This window comes from Mobula birostris, chromosome 22, assembly GCF_030028105.1.
Source record: "Mobula birostris isolate sMobBir1 chromosome 22, sMobBir1.hap1, whole genome shotgun sequence".
Classification (NCBI taxonomy): Eukaryota; Metazoa; Chordata; class Chondrichthyes; order Myliobatiformes; family Myliobatidae; genus Mobula; species Mobula birostris.
The window spans coordinates 10,379,950-10,407,279 of NC_092391.1; the positions used below are offsets into that span (position 1 = coordinate 10,379,950).

The 27,330-nt window shown below is 39.2% G+C and overlaps 1 protein-coding gene across 5 annotated transcripts in view; it reads left to right on the forward strand.

The window, feature by feature from the left end:
- The window catches only part of LOC140186092 (multivesicular body subunit 12B-like), a 270,340-nt gene that overhangs the window by 187,729 nt on the left and 55,281 nt on the right, over window positions 1–27,330 (forward strand). For all 5 annotated transcript variants that reach the window (XM_072239968.1, XM_072239966.1, XM_072239969.1 and 2 more), the window contains one exon: window positions 26,725–26,780. In XM_072239968.1, coding sequence (XP_072096069.1) covers window positions 26,725–26,780 — 56 coding nt within the window. The remainder of the gene's footprint in view (window positions 1–26,724; window positions 26,781–27,330) is intronic.

Genomic DNA, 27,330 nt, shown 5'->3' on the forward strand with positions numbered 1-27,330 from the left:
CATAAAACAAAATGCTGTGGTATTACCTATCTCTGAACATATTTAGTATTTCAGTCTGTAAATACTTAATGGTCATGTCAATTGAATGTTGAACTGAATTAGAAATCGTGATTTTCAATTCTATAAAATGATGTTGTTATTGCCACACACCAGCCATACACAAATATTTGCAGAACCTACTAAAACAGAGAAAATGACTGAATTTTATATTGACCAAATAAAATACACTAAATAACATGGTTATTTATGTGTATGAGAGTGTGTGTATATATGTGAGTATGTTTATGTGCGTCTGCCTGTAAGTATACGTTTTGGACTATGATAGCCATTTGTTTTATATCTAATATTTGTTAAGCCTTTCTTTGCAACTGTTCAAATTAGCCCTGTTATATTAAATCATCTAAGATCACACTCACTATACAACAATCTTTGCTGTGCTAAACTATTGTTTAAAATTACTGACTAATTTTAAGGTATGTGTTTTTAAGTAAGTCTGCTCACAGAGTCTAGGGCAAATTTTTAACATTGTTCTATCAGTATGTTTTTTAAAAAATACAGTGGGAGAAATGAAAACACAGTTCAGCGAGACTTATAGAAAGAAATTTGGGCTCTTGAGAATTGGAATACTGCTGCTCGATAATTGTGCCTCTTGTTAAAACCCTGTAATTAACAAAATCGCAGAGTTAGGCTTTGTCACTTCATTTCCTCTCATCAGAATGAGTATAATAATGAACAAAGTTCCCTTGTTTCATATGCTAAGCTCTTGCTCTTAAACCCATATGAGTTCATAGGCTTTTATAATTGCTAAATTGGTTTGTTAGAGCAAGATAATAGAGAATTTCTTCTCTTTATAATTGGACACTTCTTCCCTGTAGGCTAATGTATGCACATCTCTTGCATACTCAATAAGTTGCACATTTGAAAGCCATAACTAGCTAATAACTGCTAGAGTGTCATCAGAGAGTAATGGTATGCTGATTAGCATAATTAATGACAAATGGCATTGCAGAATTGGTGGATTGGTTTAGTGGATGATGAATGCATCAATGCTGAGGTTGGAACCTGCCAAGATGGCCTAGCTGGCTGTCAGCCCTTATGTTATTTCACTGGGCGATCTCATTAGTCACCATGTGAAGTGCCAGTTTTTATTCGTTGGTGTCTTGAACACTGAAAACTTAATAATGTGAATAAGTATGGCTTCCTAGCTTCTAGAATTAAATCTTAACACTTTTTTCTGCATCCACAGTTTTTAAACCACTTTATCTCTGAATTTACTGAAAATAATTGAGCACATGGTGTTCAGGGGAGCACAACAGTAAAGTTAGAATAAGAATATTTGTTGTTACTTTAAGTTCAATTAACAGACAACATATATATATATTACTAATTTTTTTTAAATGAAACTGCCTTTGAATATCTGTTAAAGTTAAGTGGGGCACTGTGGTAGTGTAGCAGTTAACATGTCGCTATTATGACTCAGGATGTCGGAGTTTAATTGTGGTGCGGTCTGTATGGAGTTTGTACGCCCTCCCCGTAACTGCGTGGGTTTCCTCCAGGTGCTCCAGTTTTCTCCCACAGTCAAAAGGTGTTGGTAGGTTGATGATCCCGTGATCAAGCTAGGGTTAAATAGGTTGTTGCTGGGCGGCACAGCTCGTTGAGCTAGATGGGCCTGTTTTGCACTGTATGTCTAAAAAAAAAAAATTCCTGTGTATTATATATAACTCTACGGTAAAATAGATTATTGTCTCACAATGGAATGTTCTTGGATTTTTTAAAAAAATGGGATGATAATTCACTGGCAAAATGGTATTATGGTTCAATCTGATCAGGACGCCTACAATGTTGACTCCTTTTAGATCGCATCCATCATAAGTCATACATTTGTATGGGGTCACATCTGTTGTCCGTACATTGATGGACTACTGCCATGACTGCTTTCTGGAACCCACATTTCATTTTTGGAATAAGCTTTAGATGAATATTCTTTTCCTGGTGACATCCAGGAGTAATTTGGGAACAAATCACTGTGAAGGTAATGTCCTTGGACCAGAAATTCGGTGTCCAATCTATTTAAGTAGCACAGGTGTGTGCTGGATGCACTTCAGTACGCCAGAGCAACAATCTTAAAGGGGTAGGCCTAGTGAAAGGTACTTAGAATGTGACATGTTCTGGGAACAGGAGCTTCCTGTAGACAGCTGTGGATAATTAATGGCAAGCTTTTAAATCTATTTATGCCTCCTGCAAGCTCTGATTTTAAATGTCAGTGGCCGTCATGTTTATTTAAAAGATGCTGTCCCCTGTGAATGATTTTGTATGTGTAGCAGCACAGTGGACGTCCCTGCTTTGTGATGTGGAGGAGACTAGCAAGGAGGTGGTACTGTTGGGACCACACAATAGCTTGAGGTTCTAGTGGAAGATTATTATGAAACACTAACTTTTTTATTCCCTGCAAATGCTGAGTGGCTGGGTTATTCCAATGTTATTTATTTTATATTTAAAAATCTCAGCAACCACAATATTATTTTTATAGGCTGGTGAAACTAAAGAAACTAGTGAAATGTGTTTAAAGCTTCATAAGACAATAAGACACAGGAGCAGAATTCGGCCATTTGCTCCTTGGAGTCTGCTGTGCCATTCCATCATGGCTGATTTATCATCCCTCTCAACCCCACTCTCCTGTCTTCTCCCAGTAACCTTTGATGACCTTACTAATCAAGAACCTAAACACAAAATAATCTGCAGATGCTGGGGTCAAAGCAACACTCACAACACGCTGGAGGAACTCAGCAGGTCGGGCAGCATCCGTGGAAAAGATCGGTTGACGTTTCTGACTCTCCTGACAAAGGGTTCTGGCCCGAAACGTTGACCGATCTTCGGATGCTGCCCGACCTGCTGAGTTAATCAAGAACCTATCAACTTCTGCTTTAAATATACCCAATGACTTGACCTCCACAGCTGTCTGTGGCAATGAATTCCACAGATTCTGGCTAAAGAAATTTTTCCACATGTCTGTTCTAAAAGGACATCCTTCTATTCTTCTCATATCTCAAGAGATACGGAGCAGATTACTGGTCCCATGGAGGTGAATTTCTTGTTCTGTGATGGAGAATAGGCTTTATGGCTCTAGAGTCGATTGAACAAATTCCTCTTGATGGCAAGGGGCTGGTTGATGTTCCCCTTTCTCTGCATCTAAGGTAGCTTTGGCCATATTAAAGATTGGAGACTACTTAAAATTAATTACAGGCTATATCATTTAATCTAAGTGTTTAAAAGGATCCCATGACAAAAATATGTTTTGGTTAACAGATATTTAAACAGCATCAATTTTTTTTTGCAGAAGTGAGTTACAAATTTCTACTTGCATCGTGTAGATGTGTCCCAGCTTCACACCTGATTGAGCTTGGTCTTATTTCTAGACTTTGCTTCCTAATTGAGTACTCCTCCATTTGCTGTAGAAGTTCTCTTTAATATTTTGTCAACTGCAATCAAATAAAGAGAATAAGGAGTTTCACCTTGTGCAGCTCTTTACTGAAGTAGCCTTTTTTGAAGAAATTTAGTACAGAGACAAGAGAATTATGTAGATTGGGGGAAGGGGGCTTTGAGCACCTTCACTTCATCTGCAACAGGCATGATTTCCCGATGGCCAACTATTTTAATTCCAATCCGCATTCATATTTCAACGTGCCAGACCATGGTCTCCTCCACAGTCACAATGAGGCTACCCTCAAGTTGGAGGAGCAACATCTCATATTTCATCCAACCTGAAGGCATGAACATCAATTTCTGTAACTTCTGGTAATTACTTCCCTCTCCCCCTTCTCTCCTTTTCCATTTGTTATTCTGGCCCCCTTTCTATCGCCTCTGTTCCCCTCATCTGCCTATCACCTCCCTCCGGTGCCACTCCTCTTTCCTTTTCTCCCGTGGTCCACTCTTCTCTCCTATCAGATTCCTTCTTCAATCCTTTAATGTTTGCAGCTGTCACCTCCCAGCTTCTCACTACATCCCTCCTCCTCCTCCTCCTTACTCGGGGCTTCTTCCCCCTTCCTTTCCAGTCCTTATGAAGGGTCTCAGCCGGAAACATCGAATGTTTATTCCTCACCATAGATGCTGCCTGACCTGGTCAGTTTCTCCAGCATTTTGTGTGTGTTACTTTTTTTGGAATTGTGGAGCAGATGGAGACCAATAAATGAATCCATTCCGTTGGCATTAGCCTAAAGCAGATGTTCCCAAATTTTTATATGCAATGGATCAATACCATTGAGCAAGGGGTCCAGGTTGGGAACCCCTAGCCTAAAGTGAGCTGCTAATCCCTTTCACCCTCCTCTAGCTCTGTGGATTTGGGGATCACACCACATCAAGTAGGACTTAAATCTGATAGGGATTTCTGCCTGTCACCTCCCACACTCTTGAGGACCTACCAGTCTTTGATGTTTGTTTTTATTCTCTCACTGTTAACTGACTCTTCTGTCAACTGCATTTAGGTTACGTGCTCTCGTTACTGACACCTCTGCAAGGGGGAATGTGCCCTTCCCATTTTTCCTTCCCTTGGTTCCCATAATTTCCTGTACATTTTTATTATACAAAAGGCCACAAAAAGTTAATATGTAAAAGAAATGGTTAGAGGATAGAAAAATCATAAGACCATAAAATATAGGATTAGGACCTGTCTTGCTAAATCTTGCCTATTGTTATTCTGGCAGTGGATGTGGAAAACTGCTTAATTTTAAATGGAAATGTTTTTAAATGAGTTACTTCTTACTCCTTTGGATTGTGGCATGGACATAGATTAGCTACAAGTTTCTAGGTTGATTTCCTCTGGTAGCTTTAACACTTCACAGTACAGTTTGTGGATTTTGTAACAAAATGATAATTTAAATGTATTTTTAAAAAACCCTTCAGTGCATGGTTAGAGACCAGAAGATGTGCTATATTCAGTGTGCTTCAGGTTATGATATCACAATTTTAAGAATAACAACTTTTCAATACAGTGATAATTAAAATTTTCCTTCCCGGCTTGGTTCTGCACATGCTAGATTTGTAATATATCGTGTTGAATTATGTTCAAAACTTGAGCTTTTCTTTTTTTCTCCACTCTCTTCTGAATTGCTGATTTTCAGCTAACATGTGAGCACATAAACAGAGAGCATTACGGCAAGTGATAGGCAGGTAATTATTAACAATGAACTTGCTGTGTGGGAAGTTAAAAATCAAGCCCGGGTCTTGTGAAGGCTCTATAGTAATTAACTATTTTTGCTTTAGACTTGTGGATGCTGTGGGTATGGGGTGTTGTTATACTACATGTAGGCTATTTAAAACGGATGCTGGGCATCAATTGAGTTAGAAGCAAAGGGATAGGAGTGCCAAACAATTACTTAAAACAGAATGGCACGAATTCAAAAAAATATAATTATACTCTTAGTTTTAACTGCACTTAGTGGCTACTTTACTCGATACATATGTACACCTGGTTGTTAATACAAATATATAATCAGCCAATCATATGGCAGCAACTCAATGCATAAAAGCTTGCAAACATGGTCAAGAGGTTCAGTTGTTCAGATCAAACAGCAGAATGGAGGAAGAAATGTGATCTAAGTGACTTTGACTATAGAATAATTGTTGGTGCCAGATGGGGTGGTTTGAGTATCTCAGAAACTGCTGATCTTCTGGGATTTTCATACAAAACAGTCTTTAGAATTTACTGTGAGTGGTGCTATAAACAGAAAAACCATCAGTGAGTGGCAGTTCTCTCGGCAAAAATCGCTTCTTAATGAAAGAAGTCAGTGGAGAATAACCAGTTCAAGCTGGCAGAAAAGAAACTCTAACTCAGATTCCAAGCATTACAACAGTGGTGTGCAGAAGAACATCTCTGAATGCACAACATATCGAACCTTGAAGTGGATGGGCTACAGCAGCAGAAGACCGCGAACATACACTCAGTGGCCACTTTATTAGGTACCCCCTGCACCTAATTAAGTGGCACTGAGTGTATGCAGAATATAAAAATTGTTGCTTACACTTTACACAGGTTATTCAAGGAAGGATAAGGAGCAAAATTTCAAGGACAGCTTTGTGTGCTTCACATCGATAGTGTGAGGAGTGGGTGGTCGCATGTGGTTGATAGGGAGCAGGCGCAGTAAAATTTTGATGGAGGTAAGACCATAGAGTATGAAACATAGGAGCAGAATTAGACCATTTGGCCCATCGAGTCTGCTGTACCATTCCATCTTGTCTGATTTATTATCCCTCTCAACTCCATTCTCCTGGCTTCTCCAAGTATCCTTTCATACCCTGACTAATTGAGAACCTATCAAACTCCACTTCAAATATACCCAGTGATTTGGTCTCCATAGCTGCTGTGGGAATGAATTCCACATCTCCACCACCCTATGGCTAAAGAAATTTCTCCTCATCTCTATTTTAGCTGGACCTGATGCGGATTCTATCCTGATGCGGTGCCCACTTGTCCCCCCCCCCATAGGAAACATCCTCTCCACATCCACTCTATCTAAGCCTTTCAATATTCGTGTGGTAAACATAGTTGATAGAAATCCTAATAATGAAAACCCTGTGCTGATGGCTGAAGCACAAAATGCACAGCTGACGAGGGTGTATATTTCAACAACTTTAGGAGTTTGTGAGCTAAGTTATGTCCAGACTAAAATTTGAGAGCCATGGTTTGTGGTAGTGGAATAATGTTACAATGATTTCAGTTTTTCCTTCCAAACCATTTCAATTAACCTATTGAAATGGTCTGGAGCAGAAAACTCAAATCCTATTGGAGAATGAACTGTCTTAATCAGGTGATCATTACTAAACTGAAGGCAGGAAAACTTCTTTGAAATTTTAGTTTTCAAAAGGATTTGGCGAAACTTAATTGGCATTTTGTATCGAAAGAACAGAGGGCTGGGTAGCTCTGTTGTTAAAAATGAAAGAGGTGACATGGAGTTGGAACATGTAGGGTCCTTGTGAGTAAAGTTAAGAAACACTGTGGGAGTTATATATGAGCCCCCAAACAGTGGCCAGGATGTGGGATATAATATTTCAATGAGAAATAGAAAAGGCTTGTAGTAAGGGAAATGTCATGATCATCATAGGAGATTTCAAACTGCAGGTAGATTGGGAAAATAAGATCTGACTTCAGTGGTTGAGAAGATAATTAAATCCATTATTAAGGATGAGGTTTCAGGATACTTGGAGTCACATGATAAAGTAGACCAAATACATCATAGTTTCCTTAAGGGGAAATCTTGCCTAACAAAGCTTTTGGAATTCTTTAAAGAAATATCAGGATAGACAAAGGAGAGTCAGTGAATACTGTTTACTTGGATTTTCAGAAGACCTTCGATAAGGTGCCACCCTTGAGGCTGCTTAACAAGATAACAGCCCATGTTTCGCAAACTTACTGGAGTTCTTTGAGGATATAACGAGTGCAGTGGATAGACGGGAACAGATGGATGTTATTTACTTGGATTTCCAGAAGGCATTCGATAAGGTGCTGCGAAAAGACTAAGATAAGTTAAGGATGCACGGAGTTGAGGGTGATGTATTAGCATGGATAGAGGATTGGTTAACTAATAGAAAGCAGGGAGTTGGGATACATGGATGTTACTTCTGGCTGGCAATCAGTGGTGACCGGTTTGCCGCAGGGGTCGGTGCTGGGTCCGCAACTGTTCACAATATACATTAATGATCTGGAAGAGGGGACTGAGTGTAGTGTATCTAAGTTTGCTGATGATACTAAATTGAGTGGAAAAGCAAATTGTGCAGAAGATACAGAGAGTCTGCAGAGATATATAGATGGGTTAAGTAAATGGGCAAGGGTTTGGCAGATGGAATACAATGTTGGTAAATGCGAGGTCATCCACTTTGGAAGGAAAAATGGAAGAGCAGATTATTATTTAAATGGTAAAAAATTGCAGTATGCTGCTGTGCAGAGGGACTTGGGAGTGCTTATGCATGAATCACTAAAAGTTGGCTTGCAGGTGCAGCAGGCTATCAAGAAGGCAAATAGAATGTTGGCCTTCATTGTTAGGGGGATTGAATTTAAGAGCAGGGAGGTTATGCTGCAACTGTACAGGGTACTGGTGAGGTTCCACCTGGAGTACTACATGCAGTTCAGGTCTCCTTACTTGAGGAAGGATATACTGGATTTGGAGGTGGTGCAGAGGAGGTTTGCCAGGTTGATTCCAGATATGAGGGGGTTAGACTATGAGGAAGGATTGAGTTGCCTGAGATTGTACTGGCTGGAATTCAGAATTGAGAGGAGATCTTATAGAAACATATAAGATTATGAAAGGGATAGATAAGATGGAGGCAGGAAAGTTGTTTCCACTGATAGGTGAGATGAGAGCTAGGGGACATAGCTTTGAGATTTGGGGGAGTAGATTTAGGATGAAGATGAGGAGGAACTGCTTTTCCCAGAGAGTGGTGAACCTGTGGAATTCTCTGCCCAATGAAGCGGTGGAGGCTACCTCAGTAAATATACTTAAGACAAGATTGGACAGATTTTTACGTAGTAGGGGAACTAAGGGTTATGGGGAAAAGGTAGGTAAGTGGAGAGGAGTCCATGGTCAGATCAGCCATGATCTTACTGATTGGCAGAGCATACTCGATGGGCCAGATGGCCTGTTCGTGCTCCTATTTCTTATGTTCTTATGGTATTACAGGAAAGCCACCTGCGTGGATTGAAAATTGGCTGATGGCAGGAGGCAAAGTGTCATTATAAACAGGGCCTATTCTGACTGGCTGCCGGGTAAAGTGGTGTTCCACAGGGGTTGGAACTTGGGACCGCAGCTTTTCGTGTTAACTGTCAACAATTTGGATGATGGAATTGATGGCTTTGTGGTCAAGTGTGCAGATAGGTGGAGGGACAAGTAGTGCCGAGGAAGGATGGAGTCTGCAGAAGGACTTGGATAGAGTGGGAGAATAGGCAAAGAAGTGGCAATGGAGTATAGTGCAGAGAAGTGTATGGTCAAGCACTTTGGCAGAAGGAATAAGGGCATAGAATATTTTTTAAATGGGAAGAAAATTCACATCAGAGGTGCAAAGGGACTTGGGAGTCCTTGTGCAGTATTCATTAAAGGTTAACTTGCAGGTTGAGGCATTGGTGAGGAAGGCAAATGCAATGTTAGCATTCATTTTGATAGAATATCAAAGACATGATGCTAAACTTTATACAGCATTAGTCAGACCACACTTGGAGTATTGTGAGCAGTTTTCAGCCCTTTATGTAAGAAACGATGTGCTGGCATTGGAGAAAGTCTAGTGGAGGTTCATGTGAGTGATGGTGGGAATGAAAGGGTTAATGTACAGGGAGCATTTCATAGCACTGGGCCTGGACTTGCTGGAATTTAGAAGAATGAGGGAAATCTCATTGAAACCTATTGAATATTGAAAGGCCTAGACAGAGTGGATGCGGAGAAAAATAGGTCCTGTAGTGGGTGAGTCTGAGACCAAGGAGCACAGCCTCAAAATAGGGGGATGTCCATTTAGAGCAGGGACGTGAAGAAATTTCTTTAGTCAGAGGATGGTGAATCTGTGGAATTCATTGCCATAGATGGCTGTTGATGCCCTGTCATTAAATATATTTAAAGCAGAATTTGCTAGGTTCTTGGTTAGTCAGGATGTAAAAGGTTATGGCGAGAAAGCAGGAGAGTGGGGTTGAGAGGGATCTGGGATTAGCCATGATGTAATGGCGGAGCAGACTCAATGGGCTGAGTGGCCTAATTCTGCTCCTGTGTCTATGGTTTTATTTTAACAAGAATATTCCTAAGTCTACATTTGAATTGATCATTAGGACAGTATTTTTCATTGAATCTGATAGTGGTTTAAATAGAGCTAATTATTTAATAATAGAAACCAAGAGTTTTGAATTGTTGACTGTAAATTTAAGAAAATGCAAACCCCTACCCCATGAGTTCCTTTTGTGTGTGATTTTTGAAATGCACTCAGTGGCCAATTTATTAGGTACACCTGTACACCTGCTTGTTAATGCAAATATCTAATCAGCCAGTCACATAGCAGCAACCCAATGCATAAAAAGCATGCAGACATGGTCAAAATCAGAATGGGGAAGAAATATGATCTAAGTAACTAACGATGGAATGATTGTTGGTGCCAGGTGGGGTAGTTGGAGTTTTTCTGAAACTGCTGGTCACCTGGGATTTTCATGTACAAAACGATCTCTAGAGAATGGTGTGGAAAAACGAAAAATGTCTAATGAGCGGCACTTGTGTGGTTGAAAATGCCCACCACGATTTTTCATGGTTGAAAAATCTGCAGCTTTCAATGGTCCTCGACTAATTCTTTGACTTGGAGAGAACATTGTTGGAAAAACATTATAAGATACTTCAAGACCCCATATCAGGAAAAATATAAAGATACAAATGTGATGTGTTGGAGAAGGTGCGGCTCCAGAGAGGCAAATCATTTTCATATTTTTTGGGATTGCCCTAAATTAAGTCTATTTTGGGAAGGTATTCATAGAACATTAGTTAAGGTACTTAGGTCCCAGATACCTCTGAACTTTGAGATGCTCTATTTGGGGCATGTATTGTTTCTTGAACAGAAGGAAGATATAAAGTTGCTGCAGGCCCTTTTAGCAGCAAGTAAGAAATCAATCACTAGAAAATGGCTAAATCCAATACCACCTACATTAGAAGATTGGTACGAAATTATCTTGGAAATATTTAAAATGGAAAAGTTGACTTACTCCCTGAGAACTCAAAAAGAAAAATTTTATCAAATCTGCAATAAATGGATTGAATATATAACCCCAATGCAAGCAGACTTTAGATGACTCTCCTAATGATTTATACTGCTCTTCTCATCAACACAGTAATATTGCTAACGTAAGCACCCCTAGTCTAAATGTTTTTTTTTGTTTTCTTTTGGAAAATAGAGAATTAACACAAGTAAAGGGAAAGATTTGGGAAAGGGATAAAAAAATGAAAAAATTAAGTAAATAAGTACATAGGGATTGGATAATTATGTCTGCGGGCAGAAGCAAGCATGAACAAATTAGGATATAAACACCTACAATGGTTGATACATAGGCTTATATACAACATTTTGGACCAGTGGAAATGGTTCAGAAGGGTTATATGGAAACTATTATTACCATTTTTCTTAACAACTAATTCCATTACTTAGCCTAATAGGTTAGATTTACCACAGTACATAATTATCTATTTAAATGTTTATTTTCCTTTTATATCATCTCAATGTGTACTTAAGAATGTATAAATAATTGTAGTTTTATACATGTAAAAAAATGGAAAAGGTTATATGTGTGAAAAAAGTACATGATATTTATGAATTCCTTATCCAAATAAAAATGAAATTAAAATAAAAGAAAATGCCCTGTTAATGAGAGAGGTCAGAGGAGAATGGCCAGACTGGTTGAAGTTGACAGGAAGGTGACAGTTACTCAGACAACCACACGTTACAACAGTGGTGTTGCAAAAGAGCATCTCCGAGCACACAGCACGTTGAATCTTAAAATACATGGGCTACAGCAGCAGCCGACCATATTGAGTTCCACTCCTGTTCCTAATAAAGTGGCCTCTGAATGTATGTTCACTTATGTTACTTTTATGAATACTTCTGTATATATTTAACCCAACCAATGATCTTGCTGCTTCAGCTGAGAATCAACTCTGGGTCCTCTGACCATTGCAATTTAGATGTGCAGTTGATAGTCCAGCATTTTATTGAATTAAGTTTCAAGCCCGTGGGTGTATATAATATGTAGTTTTGTTGCTCTGATGCAAGGCTTTTCTTCAAGAATATGAATGTTTAAGAAATATACAGGGGTCCCCAGGTAATGGATGACCTTATAGATGCCCTAACTTCCTGCACATTCTCCCCTACAATTTAAAAAAAAATCAAATTATTAATAATGTTTCATGTTATTCATTAGTGACTTGCCTCTGTATTTATTCCATTAATCATGGGTAGTATTAGGGTGAATGTGCAATGAACGAAAGAATAATACCAGGTCTATGTACAGGAAAATGATGTGAATAACTTTAGAAAACAGGCATTTCTGACTTCAGAGAAATAATCTTATGGGCAGTTCCTAGAAACCCTAATGCAAAGCAGGTGTTGTCTGTATGTATTCTTACATCAGAAAAGCAAAATGCAGCGGTTGCTTAGCCATCTCTGCACTGATCAATGTATTGGTGAAGGGGTAAATAGATGTTGTGATGGATACAGGTTTCTGTAGTACCTTCACAATAAGGGAGATCCGATTTATTGCCTAAAGCTTCTGTTTCGGTGAAAGCTGGTAATTAAAATCACTGACACAAGGGATTCTGCAGATGCTGGAATTCCAGAGCAACTCGCACAAAATGCTGGAGGAACTCGGGTTAGATGTCTTGGCCAAGAGGCTTCATCAAGCCTAGAAAGGAAGGGGGAAGATGCCAGAATGAGGTTGGGGGAGGGGATGGAGGACAAACTAGAAGGTGAAAGGTGATGTTAGGTGGATTGGGGAGAAGGGATGAAGTAAACTGGGCGATGATAGGTATTAAAGGACAAGGGCTGAAGATGAAGGAATCTGATAGGAGAGGAGAGTAAACCATGAGAGAATATGGAAGGAGGAGGGGCACCAGGGGAGGTCATAGGCAGGTGAGGAGAAGAGGTAAGAGGCCAGAGTGGGGAATTGAAGAAGAGGACAGAGGAGTGGGAAAAAAAACTACTGGACGTTGAGGAAATTGATGTTCATTCCATCAGGTTGATGACTACCTAGACAGAATATGAGGTGTTCTTATTCCAATCACTGTTACTGTGATTGCGGGGGCTGCAAATGTGGGCACCTCACCAGGGCAAATAGAGGGACAGAAAAGCAGAAGCAAGGATGTATTGATGAGAGACTGGAAATAATCTGTTAGTATACAGGAAAGTATGAAAACTTAATCCATTTTCACTAGACCAATGGAATAGAATGGAAGAATATAACAGAACTTTTAAAGCTGATGAAACATTTTGAAAATATTCTTCTCACAGGTGAATTAGCAACAAGGAGCAAAATACATTTGCACTGGGATAATTGGAAGAAATCTGAAATGCTTTATCACCAGACGATAATATGTTTTTTAATTGAGAATTTATTGGCTAAACATTTGGAAAAAGAAGAAAATAAATCAAAGCAAAGGCAGAAAGTTAGCACAGCTAACTGGAGATACATTTTGTGGAGCAAACCTCCAGAGAGGGAGACGGGACAGGGTCAGGTGGGGGATCCTGTCTGACATGGAAGAGTCAGCTGAACAGCGGTTCAGCATCTGCCCTCAGCCTAGTAGCCTTAATGTTTTTAATCTGGTTCAGCACATAATTCGGTTGAGCCTTGTTCCTCACTCTCAGACTACTGAACAAAATGGCCAATTTCTGGGTTGTTATTTCCTTCATAGAATTATTCCTTGCAAGAATATTTGTATAAATATGATAGATAGTGAAAGAAAACAAGGGTGAGCATGAACAACAGTGACTCTGGTATTTTTTAGTGTATCATTTGGTGAACAAATTAGCATAAATTGCTGGCAAAATTTAGATTATACGTTTTTTTTGTAATGAGTACAATCAGTGAGGTAATAATAACATGCAATATTTTGATAAAATATAGATTGTGTTCTATATGTTAACATGGTCAGTTGGCTGATATTCTGATATTAAATAACTAATTACACTCATTGACCACTTTATTAGGTCCAGGAGCAGAACTTGTTGTGGTCTTTGCTGTTGTAGTCTAAGGTTCAACATGTGCGGTTGGAGATGCTCTTCTGCACACCACCGTTGTAATGTGTGGTTATTTGAGTTACTGTCACCTTCATGCCAACTTGAACCAGTCTGACCATTCTCCTTTGACCTCTCTCACTAACAAGGCATTTTGCCTACAGAACTGCTGCTCACTGGATTTTTTTTTCCCTTTTGCACCATTCTCTGTAAATTCTAGAGACTGTTGTGTGTGAAAATCCCAGGAGATCAGTTTCTGAGGTACTCAAGCCACTCCGTCTGGCACCAACAATCATTCCACGTCAATGTTAGATAGATGGCATTTCCTTTCCCATTTTGATGTTTGGTCTGAACAACCAATGAACCTCTTGACCATGTCTGCATGCTTTTATGCATGGAGTTGCTGCCACATGATTGGCAGATTAGATATTTACATTAACGAGGTGTATAGGCGTATCTAATAAAATGGCCACTGAGTGTAGATGGATAGCTGGTAAGTGTATGTACTATTCGACTGATCCTGACAAACAAAATGTAATTTCTAATTATTTAAGTCATGTCACTGCTGAAGTTAAATAGAATTTTATCTTTTTATTATAAATCCTACAATAAGTACATTTGAGAGAAAGAATCGCTATTACGACTTTATTTTTGTTTAAATGCATCATTAAAACCTCTACTATTCCTAGTAAAAGGATTTTGCAGTAAAAAAACAGGATATGTCTTTTGCTCATACTATTATTAATATATAATTTAGGCTTCTTTTTCTGTGTTAATTATTGCCAGTCTCTTAAAATTAACTTTAAAATATTTATTCCTCCAGATTTTATTTATTGGTTGTGATTTTACTTTGATCTTAAAAATTTAACATGTATTTCCTGTCTCTATTATGACTCTTAATCTTGTTTGTCTTTCTCTCTCTGTGATGATCTTGTTGTCAGTCAGCTGAAGCTGGCATTGTCTTAACTGTTGTAGCTTCATCTTCCTTCTGGTATTGTGGTATTGCAGTAAGGAATTTTCAGTCTGACTGGGCAAGGCAATGCACATTTGTTTGTCCTGATCAAGTGTCCAGATCTTAGGAGTGCTTCACCAAATGGTTTTCTAATTGCAAAAGAAACTAGTACAAATCTTTGCAGAAAGGTCTTTAGGCAGGTAATGAGAAGTATGATCACCTGAGTATGATGTTCTTCGAAAAGGTTGTCTATTGGTGGGTCTTCAGGTGGCTTCAGAGGCCAACCCAGGATCCACGTACTCTGGTAGGATGGATTCCCTTAATGGCGTATGCTTGTGCGTGACTTTGTTTACCGTGGGGAGAATGGTGCATAGGTAGCAACCGCAAGGTCCTTGACAGATCGGGGTCAGGGTCCCAGTGGCATGGAGTTCAAGATGACTGGGGTCCCTTCACTGCTGCAGCCTTCCTCCACCTTCACTGCCAGTGATATGTGATCATCTTCCGCCAGCTCCGCCATTGAGGTTTTGGTATGTAATGAGTACTACTGTTGCAAAAGAGGGTCCAATTCTGATATTGTAACGAAACAGTAGGAGTTGACAAGACGTATTACTTACTTACTTGCTCATCACCCCTATTGGGGCGTAGGTTGCCGATAGCAGCTCGCCAGAATCCTCTGTCCTGGGCCAGCCTTTCAAGTTGTCCCGAGGTGTAGCCCATCTTGTTAGATACTATCTCTCCCAGGGATGAGGTCTTTGGAGCCTCTGTTGGCATTTCTGTAATTCTGAGTTTTTACGAGATGGAGTTGCTAGCCCATGTCCAATGCTCCTCCTTTTGCAGCCAGGCATGGGACTGTCTATGGGAGAGCTAAGGCATGTAATTGGTCAAACTTTTTGGGAGTGATTGGACCAGGCCTCTGTATTGAAAACTATGGAATTAGTTTGGCTGCAATCTGCCCAAGTCTGAGTAATTGTTTGTACCATTGTCTCTCATAGTATACTCCAGTACACTTCTCCCGCAGTGTATTTAAAACCACAAATCCATAAATGACTGCATTTTAACAGTAGCAAGATTATGCTCACTCTCGTCTGAAATTATTGAACCTGAATGCTATGACTGTGACTCCGTAATCAGAAGCTGGCAAGACCAACCTATTTGCCATCCAGCAACTGCAGATTTCAATAACCAAAATTAATTATTAAATTCTAAGGATTTGCAGTTAGCGACACATAAATAATTTTCAGAAAGACAGGTATTTAAGCAAGTCATGCCAAGATTTAATTTATGTAGACCTTTCTTAATACTCATTTCATTCACAAGGGCTGCACTTACCTTTTCAACTTTCAAATGCAAGGCTGAAGAGCAAGATAATTATTTTTTTCCTTTTGTGCTTCATGAATTGATTACATGGTATTGTGCCGGTTAGTTGTGCATTATCATCCCTGTACAAAGGATACATGTCCACGGCACCATATTATTATCATAAGGAGTAGAAGAGTCATTAAACTAATCTGAAAATAGAAGCTTCCTATCATCAGTTCTCGTGTGATGGGTCACAAGTTTCAGCAACACCAAAATTTTTCCTGACAGGATAGGGGGCAATTTTTATTCCCTCTCATTAGACAATTTGACTAATGACTGTCTTTGACTGTGGAGCTATTCAGGGACTACGGACTTCCGCGAGGCACTTGGAACGGCGTGTAGAGGCAGCCTCAGTTGGAATGGCACAGATGGCAAGCCCAAACGACAAAATAAACTACAATATGTCTTGGAGCTGCTGTCAGGCCAGAGCTTATTTGTCATGTCATGGCAATCTATTGATTTAGGGAGCAGCAGTTCTCTTAGGTTTGGAAAACTTCTCCACACAACATTGTGCTTCTGGCCCAATGGATAGCAGTCAGGGGATTAAAAAAAAATCTAAGCTGGTTCTTTGATATAGTTTTAACTAATTAGCCCTTGTACTTTCATGGGATTTGATTCTTATATGCAAAGTGGCAGGATGCAGTGCATAAACTAATTTCAATTTAGGACTCCTGGAGCTGTTAGGCAAGCTGGGCTGCTGATGCTAAATAAATGGTCTGTTAGCATGTTTCTGTGTTTAGAAAGCCCCAATCAATAAAGTCAATAGTTTTCCATATTATTTAAGTGATGTCTTTTTTTAAAATATTAAAAAAAAGTTAATTAAGTTTGTACTATTTGGGCCACCGTAGCATAGTGGTTAGCATGACGCTATTACAGCTTGGGGGGGATCAGAGTTTGGAGTTCAATTCCGGCATTCTCTGTAAGGAGCTTGTACGTTCTCCAATTTAACTGACATACATAAAAGTTGCCTGTGAACGCAGCCGGCCAGGCAGCATTGCTAGGAAGAGGTACAGTCGACGTCTCGGGCTGAGACCCTTTGTCAGGACTAACTGAAGGAAGAGCTAGTAAGAGATTTGAAAGTGGGAGGGGGAGGGGGAGATCTGAAATGATAGGAGAAGACAGGAGGGGGAGGGATGGAGCCAAGAGCTAGGCAGGTGATTGGCAAAAGGGATACGAGAGGATCATGGGACAGGAGGCCCAGGGAGAAGGAAAGTGGGGGGCAAGCCCAGAGGATGAAGGGGTATAGTGAGAAGGACAGAGGGAGAAAAATTGACTTCTCTAACTTCCGTTAATGCCCCACCTCCCCTTCGTACCTCACCCATTATTTATTTATTTATTTATTATTATTAATTTTTTCTCTCTCCTTTTTCTCCCTCTGTCCCTCTCACTATACCCCTTGCCCATCCTCTGGGCTTCCCCCCTCCCCCTTTCTTTCTCCCTAGGCCTCCTGTCCCTGAGCCTCTCATATCCCTTTTGCCAATCAACTTTCCAACTCTCAGCTCCATCCCTCCCCCTCCTGTCTTCTCCTATCATTTCGGATTTCCCCCTCCCCCTCCCACTTTCAAATCTCTTACTAGCTCTTCTTTCAGTTAGTCCTGACGAAGGGTCTTGGCCCAAAACATCGACTGTACCTCTTCCTATAGATGCTGCCTGGCCTGCTGCGTTCACCAGCATTTTTTATGTGTGTTGCCTGAAATTCCAGCATCTGCAGATTTCCTCATGTTTCTGATTTAACTGTGTGGGTTTTCTCTGGATGCTCCAGTTTCCTCCCACAATTAAAGCTGTACTGGTTAATAGGTTAACTGGTCATTGTAAGTTGACCTGTGATTACACTAGGGTTAAATAGATGGGCTGCTTGGTGGTGCAGCTTATTGGACCAGAATGACCTGTTCTGCGCTGTATCTCTAAATAAATAATTAAAATTCATGTCAAAGGCATTTGATAAGCATGTAAGTGTTGATTCCAATTCGTTTATTTATCACGTGTGCATTGAAACATACAGTGAAATGTGTCTTTGCATTAACAACCAACACAACCTAACAGTGTGCTGGGGTGCAGCCTGCAAGTGTTGCCACACATTCCCACACCAACACAGCATGTCCATAATATTCATCAGAGCAACACAGAACCACTCAACAGCAGCAAACAAGTCCCAAATGTTGTGATATTAATCTAAATTTGCAAAAAAGAATTTGGGTGTGAAGAACCCCTTAGCATTCAGTTTGAATTTTTGCCCACAAATATTATTTCAATAAATGTTCTTTTATTTTTGTTCTGATTTGCCGTTCACTTAGACTTTTGTTGCACTAGGTGACCTGTGACGAGTATTGCCTTTTCAGTCATTTGGCCTGTAACTTTGATGCACGTTATTAAGCACAATAATCTCTCATGAAGTTGTAATAGGTATTTCCAACCTTTTATTATGCACAGGTTAAAAAATGCTAATGGGTGGTTTATGTGCCGAATATCAATTTGAGTTGAATCATTGCATAATATATCCCCCATTTAGAACCTATTCCATCATATTGTAGTTGACTTTCAAAATTAACAATTGTACAGTATAGCAGTGATGTAGTAAATCATTCTATCACTGAACTCTGTTCAAGAAAAGGCCCTTTTATTTGATAAACTAATCAAGTATATGTTCATTAAAGGTGATGTAAAGAATGGGCCAGATTAGTGGGAATGCTGGGTTCAAATTTTATGTAGGAAATTGTGTAGTAAGTGGCTACTTAAAACTCTGACCCTGGAATTAAACTGCAGGAAACCAGCATATGAGTCTTTAATGCATCTGTCTGAAATATTTCTCTGCTATTTTAAGAGGCATTAACCCATTTATGTTAAACTGATTACACCTCCATTAAAATAGTGCAGAGGGGAACTCCAGACTCACAGATCATGGATTTGTGCATTAGACTGCCACAATTTAAAGACCAATGTCAGGGCAATATCTTTAAACAGTGGTCCACCAGTGTCCTAATGTTTAAGGAGAGAGAAAGTGAAATATAAAATAGCATCAGCACAGCATTGCTTTAATAAACACTGCTGATGTTAACCTAGCTTGGATTTTACTTTAAATAATACATTCATATAAACAGATGAACAACCATTTGCAGGCAGTAAAACCAATATAAACACAAATCTGTACGAGAATATTACACAAAGTTCAGGAAACGAATAGGTCCTAACTTTTGGATGTAATTCTGTGCTTTGCGCGCCATTGCACAAGAGACTGAGTGTAGGAATTTGTGACACATTGTACTTAAATTCCTTCCGTATTTGTGGAGAATTTTTCTCCCCCGTGCAACAATAGAAGTGTTCGTTGCTGTGTGGAATTGTAACCCTCTGAGTACTGAAAGAACCAATTCATCTACACCTAGTAGCTAAACATGACAATGTTAGCATTTTTCATTTTACTGACATTACCATTAATAAAGCAATGATCCAAAAGTAGCTTTGCTGAGTCTGTTCTTTATTTCCATCATTCATGACTATAATACTGCACTGCATCATTTTTAAATTAAGTGATGGAAAACGCATTGCTTCTCATTGTTTACAATGTTCAGTAATCAAGTTTAAGGAAGTGCATCAGAGCTTTACATCATCTGAAATTAAAGCTATCTTCAAATAGCTCTGAAGGGAAGGTTTACATTTTTAAGCTGTATTATTTTTCTGCAAATCAGTTTACATAGATTTTTACAAAGGCAAAGGAAAGTGAATATGTAAAGCACTGTTGATGATGACATTTGAATTCCTGTTGAACATAAAATGGAAAAATAATAGATTCTTCATTGTGACACTCTTATGTTTGTAACCACATATTTCGGGCTTCCTCACAATTGGAGAATATGTGCCTCTTATTTATTTATTGAGACACAGTGCAGAACAGGCCTTTCTGGCCCTTCGAGCCACGCCATCCAGCAACCCTCAATTTACTCGTAGCCTAATCACGGGACAACTGACCTACTGTCCGGTACATCTTTGTACTGTGGGAAGAAACCAAAGCTCCTGCGGGATTATGACTTTTCCCCATAAATTTGGTTGTCCTTACTGTTTATATATTTACTTATGGAGATACAGTGTGGAGCAGGACCTTCTGCCACTGTGAGCCATGCCACCCAGCAAGCCACCAATTTACACTTACCTGATCATGGGACAATTTACAATTTACAATTAACCTTTGGACTGTAGGAGGAAACCCACGTGGTCACGGGAAGGATGTACAAACACCTTAAAGGCAGCAGCGGAATTGAACCTGTTTCACTTTTACTGAAAAGCATTGTGCTAACCACTACACTACCATGCATCACAGAAGAATGGAAAAGTGAAGTGCATAGGCATGTTTGAGCTTTGAATGTACTTTATGGCCACTTACATGGTCCTGCAGTTAAGGTTAGTAAGTAAACGTAGGACCCAATCAAAGTCTTGTACATCAAGTTTAATATGTGTGTTAGGCCATCAAATTTCACACTTCAGAATGGACATAGTTCTTTTCATTCTCATAATCATTTCCATCTACAATACAACGCTTGCCATTTCAAGCAACCCCAAATGATTATTGTTTGTTTTGTAATGATTGCTCTGCACTTGTAATATTTAATAGCTTAGAGCAGTTGTCTTGAACTGTGCTATTTTCTGTAGGCAATAAAACAGCGTAGTATTTATACCATTATTAATTTATTTCATTTAGACTAAAATGCATAACAGACATTTTCTCCTACATCACCTTTGTTTCTAAATATACATAGAAATGCATGCAGAACGTTCTCATCTTAGGATCAAGTCAACCATTCAATTGGATAGTGCCTGTTCTAAACCTAAGCCATAACTCCCTTTGTATTCCTTTATTCCTTATCCTTTCCAAACCTAGATCACTCCCTTTTGAATGTTTTCAATGACCTAGGATCTACAGTCATTTTGAAAAAGAGTTCTTATTTTCTCTACCACTTTATAATGTAATTCATTTCATGGATCATTCCTCATTTTTCCAGGACAGTAGAATGCAAACCAGGTTCATACCACCAGTTCTCATATGTTAACCCAATAATTCTTTTTGATAAATCTGCATTGTTCCCTTTATAGCATACTCTGAAACTGAGAGTTTTCTGGCATGTTATATAGTGATTCACAGGCACCTCCTCCAGTCATATATATTGCTTTCAGTGTTCTCGATGTTGCCACCTCTACCACAGTGAGAAAAACTGTAGACTGTGCCGAACACCTGTGCTTTATCTGCCCTTCACCAACTAAAGTTCCTGGGTGCACGTTATTTTAATTCCCCTTCGCATTCCCACACCAACCTGTCTGTCTTTGGCTGCCTTCATAGATGGGGTGAGTCCAAACACAGATTAGAAGAACCAGCACCTCATATTCAGCCTGACAGAATAAACATTGAATTTTCTACTTTAAGGTGACCTGCCTGCACCCCCTCTTCCTTTCTCTCTCCTGATCTATACATATCCTCTCACATGTATCCTCCTTTCCAAGCTCACCTCCCTATCATCCAATTTCTTTTCCCTCCCTAAACCACTCCTGCCCATCTATCCACCAGGTTCTCTCCCCTCGCTGTTTACATCTGTCCACCATATTTCCTCTACTTAGAACCTCTTCACCTACCTTTCATTTCAGATTGTAATATTTGTAGCCCTCCATTGCCTCCACCTATCACCTCCCAGTCTCTGTTGTTATCTCCACTGTCTGTTGTCCACCATTCTCTTTCTGCCAATCAATCCCTCCTCACGTGGATCCATCAATTGATTGCCAGCTCATGCCCCATCCTCCTCCTGCTCACATCTTTATGTTGGCTTTATATATCTTTATACACTTCAATTTAGGGTCTCAATCCGAAATGTTGACTGCCTGACCTGCTGATTTCCTCGTGTTATCCAGCTTATGATTTTATGGTTAAATAGAACCATTGAATTGCTTGCAATAACCAGAAGTGAGCTTGTGGGTAATGTTCATGTGTAAAATTTGGGTAAAACTTCTCTCAATTCCTCCTTGGGAAAATTCATGGATTCCACTCGCCACCCTGCCGATGAACTTGCCAAGTGGAGACTAATACTTTCTGTCATTCTTACTTTGATTTACTCGAGCTAAAATAATTGTCCCAAAAATGGAGAGCTATTGGGATAGAAGATTGTTCAATTAAGTATAATGTGTTCATCTTTTTCCACTACCGCTGAGTTAGTTAAAATAGCTTTTCTCCTATAGTGCCTTTTGGAAATCTGACAGATTGAGGTTAAAAAGCCTATAAACGGGTCTCTTTTATTCTTGAATATTGTACATCATTGGTGAAAAGTTCAAGTTGCTGAGTTGTTGATCAGAACGCAGCAGACTCTTTAAATGCACGTATTTTATCAACAGAGGCAGTGTTAAAATTTGACAGCCTTGACATGCTGATTTCTATGTACACTCATTTCAGTGTGAGGTTACAGGATTAATAATACAGTTTCATGCTACTTGCCATTTTTAACCATGATCATTATGATAAAGGGCATATACTTAATTACAGCCCTGTTTAATTACAGCTGTGTTGAAGCTCGTTTGTTTAGTAGAATGCTAATTAAAGTGGTGAGCCTGTGGCATGTCCTTATTTTCCTCCTTTGTGCTAGGTGAATGAACTAGCTGTAATGCACCATGTATTGTTGCTTTACTCAAATAATTACAACCGCAAGGCACGTTCTGCTGGATAAGTCCCAGAAGTTTTAAAAAACTTCATTTACCACTGGATTCTTCTGCCGTGTGCACAGCCTCATCGAGTTCAACCCTTAATGCCACTATTTTATATGGGACATTGAAGATCTTTAAATTAGTGTATTGTTTAGAAAATCACTTCTGAGAATTTCCTCGTGTCTGAGAATTATCATTGTTTGATCACTTACTATTAATTTATGTAAATATTGAATCTTCAATATAACCTCTTTAAATTTGTTGAATCAGTATGTTGTAGCAATACATTTTTTAAAAATTATATTCAAAGTTGAAGATTGTTTAATGTTATTTCCAGCTCACAGTGTAAAGAATTGTTACTCCAGATTCAAGGCAGCACAAAAAAAATTTTTAAAGCCAATAATCATAAAAACAATGTGATTACAATAATCATAAAAAGATAGTTTATATACATTGATTGCATGTCCATAAAATGACACTAGGATGGGTGTGTCTGTACATAAGATGACTGACAGGAAATAGTGAATCGTTGGGGTGGGGTGTAGAGAGGTGGGTGAGTGGGTGGAGGTGTTGATCAGCCTTACTGCTTGGGGAAAGTAACTGTTCTTGAGTCTGGTGGTTCTGGCATTGAGCTATGTAGCCTCCTCTTTGATGGGAGTGGGACAAACAGTCCATGAGCAAGGTGGGTGGGATCCTTTATGATACTGGCCCTTTTCCGGCACCTTATTGGTGGCTAGGCTGGGGCAGAGATGCGTGGGGCAGTTTTGAATGCCTGTTGTAGAGATTTTGTGTCTGCCACAGTGCAGTTTCCATACCATGCAGTGGTGCAGCTTGTTAGGGTGCTCCCTACTGTGCATCTGTAGAATGACCTGAGTATAGATGTGTGTAATCCAGCTGTCTTCAGCATCCTTCAAAAGTAGAGGCACAAGCATGAGAAAATATTTAGAAGCTGAAAATCCAAAGCACCACACACCAGATGTTGGAGGAACTCAGCAGGTCAGGCAGCATCTATGGAAAAGAGTAAACAGTTGACGTTTCAGGCCGAGACCCTTCATCAGGATTGGAAAAGATGATGAGAAGTCAGAGAAAGAAAGTGGGTGGAGGGGAAGAAGACGTACAATATGGTGGGTGAAAAAGTAGAGGTGATGTTGAGCTTTCCTGTCTGTGTGTAATGCGTTCTGGGACCGGGACAGATTGTGCGAGATGTGCACTTGTAGGAGTTTGAAACTGCTCACAGTTCACTCTGCTGTGCTGCCACTGTAATGGGGGCGTGAGTCGTGCGAGTTCTGCTGAAGTCAGTAACCATTTATTTAGAACCAAGTTCAAATAGTGCTTCAGTAACCCCTATGCTATAATCTACTTAAAAAGATATTTTAAACTTAATTTGAACCCTTGATGAAATTTTGTAAATTGCATAAAGATTCAAGATTTAAATCTGACGTAAATTTTGTTCTCAGAATTTCTCCTCTCCCAGTTACTTTTCCATTCTGATACAGAATGAAACAGGATTAGGAGCTCTAAATAAAATTATATTTTACTTGATTTCAGTAGTATTTTACACAATACAATTTACAACACAATTTTAAACATTACAACTTTATTTTTGTACATATTATAAAGCAGATTCATGCCATCCATAGGCAATGTGTTCACTTTGCTGTAGGAATGATCTGTGAACTCTGATGGGCAACATACCTCTGACTAAATATAAATTTCAGTGGGCTGATATTTTGTGTTGCTTAATTTCTTAAGGGCTCATTTTCTTTTATTTTTGATCATACGGTTGACCGGTTTCATGTTACTACTGCTCGGTTGCAGGAATAGTGCAACAGTGACTAATTATTCAGTAAAGATACCAATGTCAGCAAATACAAATAAAGTTCCTGTTGCTGAGATGAGTGCAGATGAAAGGATATAGGAGAAAAAGGCTCTGGAATGTGTCTCTTTTGATAGAGCTATTACAATCAAGTGATTGGTTGTCAAGTGTTGGGCGGCGCGATAGCGTAGCAGTTAATGTAAAAAAAGCTATTACAGCACCAGCAACCCGGGTTTAATTCTCACCACTGTATGCAGGCAGTTTGAATGTTCTCCCCATAACTGTGTGGGCTTCCTCCGGGTGCTCTGGTTTCCTCTCACATTCTAGTGATGTACAAATTAGAAGGTTGGTTGGTCATATGGATCTAATTGGGTTTCGCAGTCTTGTTGGACCAGAAGGGCCTATTTCTGTGCTGTATTTCTAAATACATAAAGATAAGTAAATGGAGTGTTCCATTAAATGGGCTCACTTGGTTGAACATGCATGATTGGACATTTGTAGAGGGTGTCCTGCCTTGTAAGTAGAAGCCTGATGTCTGAATTGAGATGTTTCTGATAGCTGCAACATTTAAAATTTAGAATTCTTGCACATCTTAATCATTCATGCCATAAAAATCCTTATGGGAGGAACTCAGTAAAGTCATAAATCATAAATGCTGGTGCTCACGCTAACCAGCTAAAAGTTTGGCTGTTTCCCAATAACTCTTATTAAATTTTGATTTAATGAGTGCTTGAGGGACAGGCTTCATACAGGGTGGTCCCCTAATACAGTATTCTACAATAACATCATTAATTTTTTGAAAAAACTTGCTTTACTTGGGCAATGTGACTTATAAAAATGATTGCTCTTTTGAATAGACATATCATTTAACCTTATTAATTTATCATTAAAATGTTTTGACTGTTGCTACAGTTAGTTTATAGAAGTTTCCTAGGAAGTAGCAATAAAGTCAAAACCAACAATACTTTTTTTTAAACGAAGCCAAGAGTTCAGGTATTTGTAATTTAACTAAAAAAGATTGGGCGCAATCAGTATCAGGATTAATATCACTGATGTATGTCATGAAATTTGTTGTTTTGCAGCAGCATTAAGGTGCAATACATAAAAATACTGTGTTACAATAAATATATATTAAAAATTAAATAGGTAGTGCAAAAAGAGAGTAAAAATACTGCAGTGAGGTAGTGTTCATGGGTTGCTTCATCATCTTTCAGAAATCTGATGGCAGAGGTATAAAAGCTTTTGAAAGATGTTCTGCATTTGAATGGTGGTTGACGCTGTAAAAACTAATGTCTTATTCCCACTCTTGCTAACAGCTTTCGTACTTTCTAATGACGTGGAATGTGCACTGAAAAAAGGCTGCAACTCCAGATCATTTTACTTCCCTCTAGCAGACCTGTGTACGACAATAATTACTCAAGTAGAATGTTCATTCGTGCCGTGTCGCATGACATAGGCGATCATTGTGTTTCCATGGCCATGATTGTTCTTGACGGATTTTTTTTACAAAGTGGTTTGCCATTGTCGTCTTCTGGGCAATGTCTTTTCAAGTTGGGTGACCCCAACCATTATCCAAATTCTTCAAAGATTCTCTGCCTGGTGTCAGTGATCGCATAACCAGGACATGATATGCACATACGACCATCCACCACCTGCTCCTATGGCTTCACGTGACCCTGATTGGGGGTGGAGGGGGGCGGGGGCTCGGCAGGTGCTACTCCTTGCCCAAGGGTGACCTGCAGTCTAGCGGAGTGAAGGAGTGCTTTGCATCTTCTTTGGTAGAGATGTATATCCACCCCATCATCCACTCAATTAGAACAAACTTTCTTAATATTAAACATTTGCTAATGTGTCAAGCAAATCTTCCTGTTCTCGCTTAAAACGTCTCAGCAAGAAGGATTTAAATGAGTGGAAATGTAACCACCTGCTATACTGGAAACTCTCCACTTTAAGGTGCAGTGGAACCCACTATTGGTTGTATTTTTAAGGTGAATTACCTAATAGCTCAATAAATTTAAAGTAGAGCGGTTATTGTATGAAATTAGTTCATTCTTGGCTACACAAAAATGGGCTTCAGACTTTAGAAAATGATTACTTTTGATCTGCCACACATTTCAGTGCTTTGTAAATCTTTAATACAGAACCCTAATCAAGGGTCATAAAGAATTAACTAACCTTTTTTTGCTTGTTTCAGCAATGGATGGCGTGCCTTTCACGATTTCAGAGAAATTCGCAAGTGCAATAGAAGCTGTAAGTACTTTCAGCTGTGGTTAAAACCCAAGTATTAAATTAAAATGTAACTTTTAATCTTTAATTTAGAGGTACATTATATACAGTTATGTACTTGAATTTCACTACATATTTGCAATAAATATGAAGGTTGTTCACTTTTGAGAGAAAAAACACGGGAAAGCTGTATTTGAGCTAATATAATATTGCAGGAATTTGTCATCCCTTGCTTTCCTAGTGTGTAAATAACTAAGACTAGAAGCTAAATATTCTAAATTTTAATTGAATTATGCTTGACTGCCTTAAAACACCTGAACCAGTTTTCAAATATGTTTGCAATTTTGACTTGTCCAGTTTGGCTGAATGAATTCACTTTGCCGTGTGCATATGTTGCCTGCTGCCCAATACATTTATTCTGTACTGTTTTCCAAATCTAGTTCCGAGGGTGTGCTAAATCTTAATTAGTCAACAGCTGTACCTCTGCTGAGTTTCAGAGCAATCAATATTACTTAAGAACATTGTTGTTTAGCAATATCAACACCAGTTGAGAAGTGACATCAACTGTGAAGAA